Genomic DNA, 12,979 nt, shown 5'->3' on the forward strand with positions numbered 1-12,979 from the left:
CTTAGTTACATTACAACTTTACACTTAATACATTGTATTTATCTGAAACAATTTCCATGCGCATAGAAGAAAACATTTGAGAAAACATACTTTAACAAATCATGACCTCCAAAACAACTCAGTGAAGCTACTTTTGGTGCGTGCGCCTTGCTGCTTCTGAAGTCTAGCACATGCTACATGCATCTTCACAGTAAAAGATTTACAAAGTATTCATTCTTTATGAAACAGTGTATTCTGTATAATAGAACCCCCATCAAAATCATCATGACTCCATTTTCTTAAATACACTCTATTTGGGCAGGAAAATCACAAAAATAACCACAAAGATGTGACCCCCAGAAAGTAAGTCTCTAGACCAGTAACTTGAGACATCAGTTACCAGGCTAGGTATAACCTGACCTGTTACAGGGATCACAGAACTGACTACTAGCTTTTGCAATAGATGCTTAGGCAAAAAGGTCTGGGGAAGAAAAATAAGTAGATGCAATGTTATATGGCTCAGGTGTTCCGGTTCTTCCACTTCCCTTATGGCACTGCCTGTTAGAACATGAATCACCAAAAGCCTTATCTGGCCTTACATGGTCTGTTTTAATAAGGTTAATATGAGCTGGTGACATCTCTTAACCTCATGTGTCCCCAAGAGCCATGAGGGTCCTGGAGGTGTGCACAAATAAGACAAATTAGTCATCCTGATGCTTACAAGACGCACGAAGAAAGGTACCATTTCCTTCACTTAGTGCATGAGGAAGCTGCAGGTCAGAGAAGGTAAGTGATTTGCCTACAGCCAACAGTGCTATTAAAATAGCAACAGAACAGACAGGAAGCCAGTGCTCCCAAGGTCGGGACTCCTCCAGCTTCCATCAGGAGAATCACAGCCTGGTGGTAAGATCTGGGAGCACCGAGTCCCTCTGACTATAACATCTCCCCCTTTAGGCTAACTGGACCCCCCCTCAAAAAAAGACAAGTATCCATCAATCCATAATATGTCAAGGTGTCTACCCACTCTTAACAATGGGGACTAACTAATGGGAAGAAGAAAAAGTAAAGCAAGTTGGTGAAAACCACCTTTCCCAAGATCAGCCATGTTGACTGATATTAGTGCCGGGCAATAGGTACATGGTTTGTGTTTTTTTTTAATTAGATTTTTATGTGTTGAAACACTTCAATGATTAAAAAAAAAAAAACTTTCCTTGTAATCTGACCAGTTTCCCATCATACTGTCATACTAATTTTAAAAGCTAATGTCCAAATTAAAGTGAAAGCAGAAAGTAAATTCATTTATCAGTTCAGTTGCTTAGTCGTGTCCAACTCTTTGCAACCCCATGGACAAAAGCACACCAGGCTTCCCTGTCCACCACCAACTCCCAGAGCTTGCTCGATCTCATGTCCATTGAGCTGATGAAGCCATCCAACCATCTCATCCTCTGTCATCCCCTTCTCCTCCTGCTTTCAATCTTTCCCAGCATCAGGGTCTTTTCCAATGAGTCAGTTCTTCACTTCAGGTGGCCAAAGGATTGGAGCTTCAGCATCAGTCCTTCCAATGAATATTCAGGACTGATGTCCTTTAGGATCGACTGGTTGGATCTCCCTGCAGCCCAAGAGACTCTCAAGAGTCTTCTTCAACACCACAGTTAAGAGTTATGAGTATGAATAACTACAGTTAAAAGTATGAATTCTTCAGTGCTCAGTTTTCTTTATGGTCCAACTCTCACATCCATACATGACTACTGGAAAAACCAAAGCTTTGACTAGACGGACCTTTGTCGGCAAAGTAACGTCTCCGCTTTTTAGTATGTTGTTTAGGTTGGCCATAGCTTTTCTTCCAAGGAGCAAGTGTCTTTTAATCTCATGGCTGCAGTCACTATCTGCAGTGATTTTGGAGCCCGAGAAAATAATGTCACTGTTTCCATTGTTTCCCCATCTATTTGCCATGAAGTGATGGGACGAGATGCCATGATCATTTATCTGGTTTACACAAATAGTCAGATCTCACTGTCCAACTTCATTAATATTAAGATATGTAAAGACCATTTTCATTAATTTCCCAATATCAAATTTGGCAGGAACATTTGTTATCAGACAAAAAGCAGTTAAAGCAAACAACCTACTTCTAATCACATCATCTGGTGTCTAATGTTGTTGAATAGTGAACGGACTTTAAAATAAGGCTCAGGGTTTGGGCTAGGTAGGATTTATTAACTTTAGGATTTACTTGGCTGCCAAAAACTAATGAGTCCATGGCAAGCTATATGAACTGAACACAAGATAACAAGTGTCCTGGGAATTTCTTGGTTGCCCACTGGTTAGGACTCTGCACGTTCACTGCCAGAGGGCCTGGGTTTGATCCCTGCTCAGGGAACTAAGGTCCCACGAGTTGCTTGGCACAGCAAAAAAAAAAAAGCCACCAACAAGATTAACAGGCCTCCTGTTTCTGAATCCCAACAACCTTTTATCTGTAATATTTCTGGAAAAGCTTTACTTTAAAAACATCATTCACAGCAAGACAAGAAAAAAGTTTCCATGGACAGTCAGAAAATGTCGCCAACAGCTAATTAATCCTGGCCAATTAAAAATACAACCAAAACATGTGCCCAGGAATCATCTTTTACCACGAAGAAGTGGGGGGAGGGGTTTCTTCTATCACATCTGCCCAGCCACACACACAAAGTATGCCACATACACATCTTAGGAATTCATTTGTGTACAATGAACTGTTACTTAAATGGACACAAGGCAAATTTATAATACCCACGAAAACAGTATCATTACCAAATAACCAAGAGACATGTACAGCACACCCAATCAGTGAACCCATGACACCACGGAGATCATGGGATGAGTTTGCCATTGAGCACCTTAAAAAACCCAGGCATTTCTGAGATTTACACATACTCCTAACAAGAATTTTTCTTCCAGCTCTTAAAGACTGCCCTTTAAGCTACTGAACCCTTTATGGGAAGGTCTTATCCAGTTCTTCATCTCTCACTATCATGAAAAAGGCATCTTTTTAAAATAAAGTAGGACCCATTAGCTTTGCAGAATGAAATTTTTTTTTTTTTTAAATCAGCTTTTGCTTCTCTAAAGAATGAACTGACTCTGGAGAGAACTTTCTTAAGGTCGCAGGTCTAAACTGAACTCTTAGAGAGCCTCTAGGAATATCACGTACTGGCAGCACAAGGCCCCACAGGGAATACTTCAGGAAGTGAGAATTCAATTCAACTGAAGGAGGAGCTTTTAAAACATCAGAGCTTTCCAGTAATGGAACAGCTGCCTCCAGGGTGGTGAGCTTCCCATTACTGGGAATAGTCAAGGACAGCTAACTATAGAGGCGGACTGAGGTAAAGGAAAATGCTTTCAAGTCAGTCAAACCTTCCACAGATTCAGCCACTTCCTATGTGATCATGGACATACTCAACTAACTTCTGAGCTTCAGTTCTGTCATCTGTAAAAATGGAAGCTAGCTCACCTTGAGCGCTGCACGAATCACAAACAGTAGCGACAAGCTTAGAACACAGCCCAGTAGGGTAACTCAAATGGCACTTTTTGTTAGTTTTATTACTATCAGTACCTGGCAGGAAAGCTCCAGTAACATCCCCTTCAAACCTAGCACATTACCAGTTTCTCTTTTTTGTCCGTCCCCCACTCCCCACTCCTGTTTCTCTTGAGACAGATTAAAATATACAGGAAAAAAAGAAAAACCTCAAGTGCTCAAACTTACTGGGAATTTAATTTTATAATTAAGGGCAGTTACTGACATGAGGCTGATTTCCCAGGAGAGGCATTCTCTTTCCACCCTCTCCACACTCTATGGTGTCCCCTCCTTTCCTCCCCACCACAACTTCAGACTAAACATAAAACTTGCCCTTTGGCCCTCAGTGTTAACAATCACAAAGCTCTGAAACAGACAGATGTGAAAAGATTCCTAAACTGGGAGATGGGAGACGTGGGTTTGGTCTCTGGTTCTGCTACTGACTGCCTACGTCCCCTCAGGTAACTCATCTTTGTACTGGTTTGAAACACTGGAGTACTACTCATAGGTGTTACCTCACATGATTTTCACGACCTTGTGGAAGGTATGAGAACCGCCCTTAATAAATGAAGAAATTTATGGCCCCCAAAGTGGAGTGACTTTCCCTGGGTCTCACAGGAAGGAGCGGGAACAACATCTCGCCCAGCCCCAACCCTTCCCAAAGAAGCAAAACAAAACTTATACTTCCAGGTCTTACTAAAGACAGAACATTCTTGACTGAACATGATGCATGCCCTTTACCTCTCCTCTCTCAGGACCTGGCCTAATCAAGAGAGAAAACAAGACATTTGCTATCTTTGGGAGGGAGGCTTCATCTTCCCTCTCTTTTCTTATCAAGCACAACCAGGGTTAAAGAAAACAGAGGCTCTGGGCTTATCTAAATACACTTATGTATACATAAAATATCTTCTGAATACTCAATAAGCTGGTTAACACTGGTTATTTCCAGAGAATACTGGAGGGTTGAGGAATAGGAGTGAAGGTCCCTTTATGAATTTAAGACCCTATGAATATTTGATCTGTTTATATACACCGTCAGTTTTAAGATGAATTTTTAAAAGCTTCGAAGGAATACAAATAGGGTTTCTAAAAGGGCTTTGCAACCCCACTTGTTGCTGGGTGACCCTGGGCAAATCACTTCACCTATCCAAGCCCAACTTCCTCACTGGTAAAAGGTAACCACTAACAGCACTATCTACAAGCGTTTTTACAAGGAATAAACGGGACAATGCACATAAAACGTTTAGCATAGTATCCGCACAGTGGAAGCCTACAAGAAATGCTGGTTACCATTATTCAGCATTAACCTTGCTATATCTTTATTGCAAGCAGCACTCCACATACACACCCGTCTCCATGGCATACCCACAATTATGGCGCAGTCCCTCACATTAGTACAGCGCTTTGTACTTCATAAACCGCCTCTCCATACTGCTTCATCCTTCAAACTCATTAACAGCCCTGGGACATCATGGTTAACTCATTTCGCAGCTAAGGAAACTGAGGCTCCAGGAGGCAATCACTCAATTCTCCCATCTCTAAATCAACTCCAGATCCCTTCAACCCGCTCGCCACTCCCAGGTCCCCTACTCCCGGAGCCGTGTTCCGCGCGGCACTGACCTGAGCGAGCGCCCCGGGGCCCGGGACCTCGCGCCGGGCTCACACCAACTAGGCGCGCTCGGGCCGCCAGAGCCTCGCAGCGGCCGGGTCCGCTCCGCAGCCATGGCGCCTGCAGCGAGAGAAAGGCAAACAGCCCGAGGCGCGGCGAGTCAACAGAGGCGCGGGCGCCAAACAACCCCCTCCGCGACCCGGCCCCGCCTAGCACACAGACCTGGACCGGCGGCCGCCGCTCCGGGTCCGCAGCCTCACAGGGGAGCGGCTTCCGGTGCTGCCTGCGTCATCTCCGCGCGTCCCTCCACCCGCGGCGCCCAGCGGACGCGGCTGCACTTCCGGCCCCGCCTTGAAGCGGAAGTGGGAGGGCAGAGGGGCGTAGAGGGAAACGGAGCACGCGCCGGACCCCTGAGTCCTGTGGCACCTGGGCGGAAGTTCACTTCCAGGCGGTATAAACAAATTATCCAGTGAATTTCTGTCCGTCACCCAATCTGATCTTGCACCGACTGTGCGACACTTTTCCTTATTATGCTCACTTTACGAGGAGAGAGGGACTATAAAAGACGTGTCCAAAGAACAGCTACTCATATGACCGACAGTCGTATGTGCAGTTAGTGGTAGAGCAGAGCGAAGGCTCCATGTCTCCGGAGTACATCTAGGGCACTGAACACAGGAAAGAAAAAGTTGATTCTTTGTGGTGGTGGAAACTAAGTATGGAGTTCAGAAAGTCAGGTCTTAAACTGGTTTGGTTTGGTAGACAACAGGAAGACTGAGAACTTCTAAGGCAGAGGGTGACTGATGATGATATTACAGGAAAATTTAGAAAGACATGGGTTGACATGTCAGATTGGGTGAGCTTTATGAAAGAGAAGGCAGTGCTAAGGTAATCAAGAAAACCAGGCACTTCTATTTGCAGCAAATGATCTCAACCCTAATACCGTAAGTTTGCTGAATCAAGCTGAAAATTCTAGATGGAGCTGGCTTCAGTTCAGTTCAGTCGGTCTGTCCTGTCCGACTCTTTGCGACCCCATGAATTGCAGCACGCCAGGCCTCCCTGTCCATCATCTCCTGGAGTTCACTCAGACTCACGTCCATCGACTCCATGATGCCATCCAGCCATCTCATCCTCGGTCGTCCCCTTCTCCTCCTGCCCCCAATCCCTCCCAGCATCAGAGTCTTTTCCAGTGAGTCAACTCTTCGCATGAGGTGGCCATAGTACTGGAGCTTCAGCTTTAGCATCATTCCTTCCAAAGAAATCCCAGGGCTGATCTCCTTCAGAATGGACCAGTTGGATCTCCTTGCAGTCCAGGGACTCTCAAGAGTCTTCTGCAACACCACAGTTCAAAAGCATGAATTCTTCGGCGCTCAGCCTTCTTCACAGTCCAATTCTCACATCCATACATGACCACAGGGAAAACCATAGCCTTGACTAGACGGACCTTAGTCGGCAAAGTAATGTCTCTGCTTTTGAATATGCTATCTAGGTTGGTCATAACTTTTCTTCCAAGGAGTAAGCGTCTTTTAATTTCATGGCTGCAGTCACCATCTGCAGTGATTTTGGAGGCCCCAAAAATAAAGTCTGACACTGTTTCTACTGTTTCCCCATCTATTTCTCATGAAGTGATGGGACCAGATGCCATGATCTTTGTTTTCTGAATGTCGAGCTTTAAGCCAACTTTTTCACTCTCCTCTTTCACTTTCATCAAGAGGCTTTTTAGCTACTCTTCACTTTTTGCCATAAGGGTGGTGTCATCTGCATATCTGAGGTTATTGATATTTCTCCCGGCAATCTTGATTCCAGCTTGTGTTTCTTCCACTCCAGCGTTTCTCATGATGTACTCTGCATAGAAGTTAAATAAGCAGGGTGACAATATACAGCCTTGACGTCCTCCTTTTCCTATTTGGAACCAGTCTGTTGTTCCATGTCCACTTCTAACTCTTGCTTCCTGACCTGCATACAGATTTCTCAAGAGGCAGGTCAGGTGGTCTGGTATTCCCATCTCTTTCAGAATTTTCTACAGTTTATTGTGATCCACACAGTCAAAGGCTTTGGCATAGTCAATACAGCAGAAATAGATGTTTTCTGGAACTCTCTTGCTTTTTCAATGATTCAGCGGATGTTGCAATTTGATCTCTGGTTCCTCTGCCTTTTCTAAAACCAGCTTGAACATCAAAGAGTTCACGGTTCACGTATTGCTGAAGCCTGGCTTGGAGAATTTTGAGCATTACTTTACTAGCATGTGAGATAAGTGCAATTGTGTGGTAGTTTGAGCATTCTTTGGCATTGCCTTTCTTTGTAACTGGAATGAAAACTGACCTTTTCCAGTCCTGTGGCCACTGCTGAGTTTTCCAAATTTGCTGGCATATTGAGTGCAGCACTTTCACAGCATCATCTTTCAGGATTTGAAACAGCTCAACTGGAACTCCATCACCTCCACTAGCTTTGTTCATAGTGATGCTTTCTAAGGCCCACTTGACGTCACATTCCAAGATGTCTGGCTCTAGATTAGTGATCACATCATCATGATATCTGGGTTGTGAAGATCTTTTTTGTAGAGATAATATTGTTTGAACCTCTCATGGACCAAGAAACCAAACTGTCTCAGTTTAAGTCCAGAGGATATCCAGGAGCAAAATATATGGCTCATTAAAAAATGTAAATTGCAAAATGGAATTTGTATTTAGTGAAATCCAAGACCTATATAATCATTCAATTTTGTATATGTAAAAAAATTCTCATTTGAATTTTTTTAGGATATATATTCCCCACTTTGTAAAAAATCTCCAAGAATCCACACTGATTGGTGAGAAAACATAGCCAGCTTTAAAATGCAATGAATTATTCCTAGGCAAATAACTACAAAAACTGCTATGAATGGCAGGCAGGAAGATCAACATGCAAAAAGTGAAACGTGAAATAGCCTGGCATAGGAACAGAAGGCTCAGTGCAACCGTTTGTGACAGGAACATAAAAACATGCTGGATGTTGTTTCTTTCTTTCTTTACTAAACTTGCTGATCAAATGGTATTTGGAGTAATTTCTACACATAGAGACAATAGAAAAATTGCAAACATCAAATGCTTAGTTTTTCCATTTCAGGCTAAAATGGATTACTGGTTATTTCCTCTTTTGAGATAAAGTTGCCTGGGAGAGGTAGATGGATGACATAACTGATTTAAGAACAATCTTACATGGCCTATACTAGGAATTCAGAATCCTTCCTGGTGAGACATGTATCAAACTACACCATAAGTTTCTTTGGGTAGAAAAAATGCACCCACCAGGGATGACAAGCATCCCTTGGTGTTTACCACATTTCTTGCACATGCACGTACCAGCAAGAAGAGACTACTCTGTTTAGTTTCTTGAGATAGACTCCCTGTGTGATGATGGAGACACATGTGTGAACTGTTCTTTCAACACCCACACATACTTCACCAGGAACTCCATATAAAGACAAGGGGTCAGCTTCAAGAGGTACACAAGGTTGGAAGCATTTGAAGAGATTTGCTTTCTATTCTTTGTTCTGGATTCCCTCTAGCTGTAACATGATCAGCACTTGCTCTCCTATAGGGCTAGAAGGTATTCTGGGACAAAAGCCCAGGTTGATTGACAAGAAACCTTATCCTGAAGGTCTCAGGCACGAGGTACTGTACTTCAATTGCTGTTAGAATGAGTGATCCTGAGTTACATTTGGACACACTTTGGCATCTGGGCTCAATAATTTCCAAAGCCCCCAGACTGTTCACAGACAACATGCAGGTAAGTTTCTTATAATCTTTGTAGCATTTTGTATCTACTAGAAAGCTTTTGAGTAGGCTGAAGTTTCTTCTTTGTGCAAATCATCAGATGAACTGAAAAAAAAAAAAGAGAAAGGAGTTCAGATTGTAATTGTGGGAATTTGTTTTGATTTGTTGTATTTTTCTTATTAAAAAGACATGGGAAAGTAAAAGATGGACTTCAGGAGTTTCTAGTGGTTAAGAGTGAGCTTTGAAACTGACAGATCTGAGTTCCTATCACGGCCCTATCTCACCCTCTTCTTACTCACTGAATGATCTTGAGCAAATGCCTAAACCACATGGATGCTCAGTTTAAGTCTGAAGATAACCTATCTGAAAGGGATGTTAGCAAGACTGAAAGAGTTAAGCCACGTAAAGTGTTTAGCGCAGGGCCTGGCTCACAGCCAGTGCTCAATACGACGTTAAGTGTCACTATGGGAGTCTTTATTGATTGACGTTCTGGTGAACAGAGACTGAATTCTTCTGATGTCTCTGGCTCTGTTATATAGCAGTACTACATTGTATATGTCCTTCCAGATGGAAAGATTCCATCTCCTTTAATGAGATGGAATAAGCCTGGCCTCAGATACGTCCTAGACCTCGGAAAAGGTGCTATGCAGATTGTCCATGTTGAAAGACATGTCAGAAAGATTAGGGGACCCTGTCAAAACCAATAATGTCAGAATTGTCAGAATTGAAAACTCTTACTAGAGGAATGTAAATGTTTGATCCTAGCCATTGTGCAGTGGTCAACAAAGCTGCCACTCCATTGACAAATAGCCCTGGACCTTTGTAATCAGAGAAGAAACTGACCCAAGCACATTGGTTCTGGAAAGGACTGTCATATATTTTCCTGTAAGTTTTTAGCCTAATGATACCAATTGTTACTTTATATTCAGGTGTCTACGTCTGATTCCTCTTTGTTTCCCCAGTGTCTAACACAGGTGCCTTGAATGTAGTAAGTAGGGTTTCATTCAAGCAAGAAAACAGCCAGCATTTTGTTCAGTTTCCGCTTTGTGCTAAATACTGGTCTCAGTAGTACTGGAGAAGAGAGAGGCATGATGTCCAGGGGACCAAGATCTAGTAAGAGAGACAGGGAACAGAAACACTAATAATAAACACTTAAAATAGTGTGCTGTTAAGTGCTTTCAGAGGTACACATGGTATTCCGGGGGTATATACAAAGAAACGGGGATGAAGCTTGAAGGAATGAATGTGTTCTTTCCTTTGGGTGACTCTCTGCAGACTTCGGACTCACCAGTGGTGTTTCATCCTGTTTAATGTTATTCTGTTTCATGCCTTGCTTTTTGGGGCTGATTTTGTGGAAGAATATTTTCTGCATGCTTTGCCTTATGTAGATATGAAAATTCTTGAAACTAAGGATAAGGCAAGAAAATTGAGCACGGAGCCCTTGAGAAGCAATCTTTCCAAATGCTATATCCTGAGCCAGTCAGAGGTGTGTAAAGGGAAGAGCGTATTTTTGCTCTCCCTTATATTCAGTAGCCCAGAAAATGGAACAAGGCGGGATCTCATCAGGAAAACCTGGGGTAACGTGACCAGTGTCCGAGGGCACCCCACTCACACTAATTGCTTTGGGAATGCCTGTTTTGGTAACCACTCAGCAAGAGATGGAGAGTCCCAAAAGAATAATGACATAATTGAAGGCATCTTCTTGGACAGTGCTGAGAACCAGACGCTGAAGATTATCGCCATGACGCAGTGGGCTGTGGCTTTCTGCCCTAATGCCCTATTTGTCCTGAAGGTTGATGAAGGGATGTTTGTCAATATACCAAGCTTGGTGGACTATCTTCTCAATCTGAAAGAACACCTTAAAGATATCTATGTTGGAAGAGTTATCCATCAGGATACGCCCAACAGAGACCCTAATAGCCAAGAATTTGTCCCTTTCAGTGAGTACCCAGAAAAGTACTACCCAGATTACTGCAGCAGGGAGGCCTTTGTTATATCCCAAGATGTGGCTCGGATGATGTATGTAGTTTTCAATGAAGTACCCATTAAAGTGCCTGCTGATGTGTTCGTAGGAATCTGTGCTAAGTCCATTGGCCTTATACCCATCCACAGTTCAAGGTTTTCTGGGAAAAGGCACATCAGATACAACAGATGTTGCTATAAGTTCATTTTCACATCCTCAGAAACTACAGATACTGAAATGCCCCAGGCATGGGAGGAAATTAACAGTGGAAAAGAATGTACGCTGCTTGAAACCTATTACGGGCTTGTTTCCTGCAAACTTCTGACGTATCTTGACAGCTTTAAACGCTTTCACATGGGTACCGTAAAAAATAATGCCATGTCTTATGATGATTAGGGTTTCTTTGTTCCTCTTCAAAGTGTGTTCTTTTAAAACTACCTCCAACCGTGTTACGGAAAATGCCCCTCCTTCCTTGTTTTTATGTAGGTTCTCTGAATCTTTAATTGTACTCAGCAAGTTGCAAAGTGCCTTATTGCTCTGATGTACTACACTGAATTGAGATCTCATTTTAAGAAATTTAAATTGGTGTAACGTGATTCTCTTCGAAATAAAACCTTCTGTCTAGAAAGGAGAGGACATAAACTTGAATTGCAACTCAGAAGTCTTGTTTCACGTTTATAATCACTGGGTTTCTAAGAATCACGTTCTATGGAGCTGCCATGACTCCAGTGGCCACAGCAGTGACTGACCTTTTAGAATGCTCAGAAAGAGAAACAGTAAGTGAGGACTTTTAACAAAATGCTCATCTTGTCTGCAAGCAGGAAACATTTTTCGTAATCTGGATGGTGGGATCACATTTAAAAGTTTTAGCTACCTAGTATATATTAACTTGGAGAAGGAAATGGCAACCCACTCCAGTATTCTTGCCTGGAGAACCCCGTGGACAGAGAAGCCTGGTGGGCTACAGTCCATGGGGTCGCACACAGTTGGGCACGACTGAAGCGACTTAGCATGCATGCATGCATTGGAGAAGGAAATGGCAACCCACTCCACTGTTATTGCCTGGAGAATCCCAGGGATGGGGGAGCCTGGTGGGTTGGTTAAACAATTTCCATCAAGTCCTAATTAGGCAGTGTTTTACAAATGGGATGCAACAAATACACCTTATGTAGACACTCTATTGGGCTTCCCTGCTGTGGTTCAGTGGTACAGAATCTGCCTGCCACTGCAGGAGACAGGAGTTTCATCCTGGGTTGGGAAGAATCCGTGAAGAAGGAAATAGCAACCCACTCCAGTCTTCTTGCCTGGGAAATCCCATGGACAGAGGAGCCTGGCAGTCCACAGGGTTGCAGAGTTGGACGTGACTTGGCGACAACCACCATATACTCTATTAGTTTCCTAGAGGTGCTTAACAGAATACAACAAACTAGGTGGCTTAAAACAACAGAAATTTAGTGGTATTAGCAGTAGGAAAATGGCCAGTATGGGAACGTGGACAAACGGAACTCAGGGATACCAGAGAGGGTGAAAGACCGATAACTAATCTGGGACAAGAAAATTCCAGTCACTTGAGAATCATTTTGTAACAGAGCAGGGCTGGTTTATCGATGTCACCATGGCTTGAAAGAAACCTACTTCTACATTCTGAACCATCACACTCTGATAACATATTCACATAAAAACCTCTGGATTGGTGACAGCTTTGCCGTTTAGAGAGCAGAACACTAGAAAACAGGTGGGAACACTTTCTGTCAATGAAAAATAAATGCATCCTTTGTTAATCAGTGAGATGGTGTCCTGGTTTAGGCAAAGGGAGCCTTCCATTCTGACCTGGGTTATTAGGGGTCAATTTCCCTCTCTTTGAACAACTCAATATTGACTTGAATGTCAAAAATTAAAGCTCTCAAAAATGACCACCAATAACTAATATGACAGTTCGGGGACCTTTCCAGTTTAGCATGTTATCACTTCCTACCGCCCAAACCACAACAGAGTAAAATGCATTGATATACAGCAAAAAGGGCACCAAGGAACACTAGAAACATCTTCGAAAGATTTATTTTCTATTTTTCAAAGGAATGATAGTGACAAAAAATCAAGAGATCTTATTAAAAGTATTTATTCTT

At 42.9% G+C, this 12,979-nt stretch overlaps 2 protein-coding genes across 2 annotated transcripts in view; one reads left to right on the forward strand and one right to left on the reverse strand.

Moving 5' to 3' along the window:
- Window positions 1-5,401, reverse strand: part of FBXW2 (F-box and WD repeat domain containing 2) — a 30,373-nt gene extending 24,972 nt beyond the window's left edge. The window contains exons 1-2 of the mRNA XM_052644868.1: window positions 5,361-5,401; window positions 5,150-5,258 (exon numbers count right to left, since the gene is read on the reverse strand). The gene's annotated coding sequence lies outside the window, so the exon portion shown is untranslated. The remainder of the gene's footprint in view (window positions 1-5,149; window positions 5,259-5,360) is intronic.
- Window positions 5,402-10,133: 4,732 nt separating this feature from the next.
- Window positions 10,134-11,249, forward strand: B3GALT9 (beta-1,3-galactosyltransferase 9). Its single transcript, XM_052644569.1, is given in 3 exon segments — window positions 10,134-10,495; window positions 10,497-10,549; window positions 10,552-11,249. Coding segments are annotated over 3 exon segments (1,113 nt in total).
- Window positions 11,250-12,979: the final 1,730 nt, after the last annotated feature.

Source organism: Budorcas taxicolor, chromosome 8 (assembly GCF_023091745.1).
Source record: "Budorcas taxicolor isolate Tak-1 chromosome 8, Takin1.1, whole genome shotgun sequence".
NCBI classification, from domain to species: domain Eukaryota; kingdom Metazoa; phylum Chordata; class Mammalia; order Artiodactyla; family Bovidae; genus Budorcas; species Budorcas taxicolor.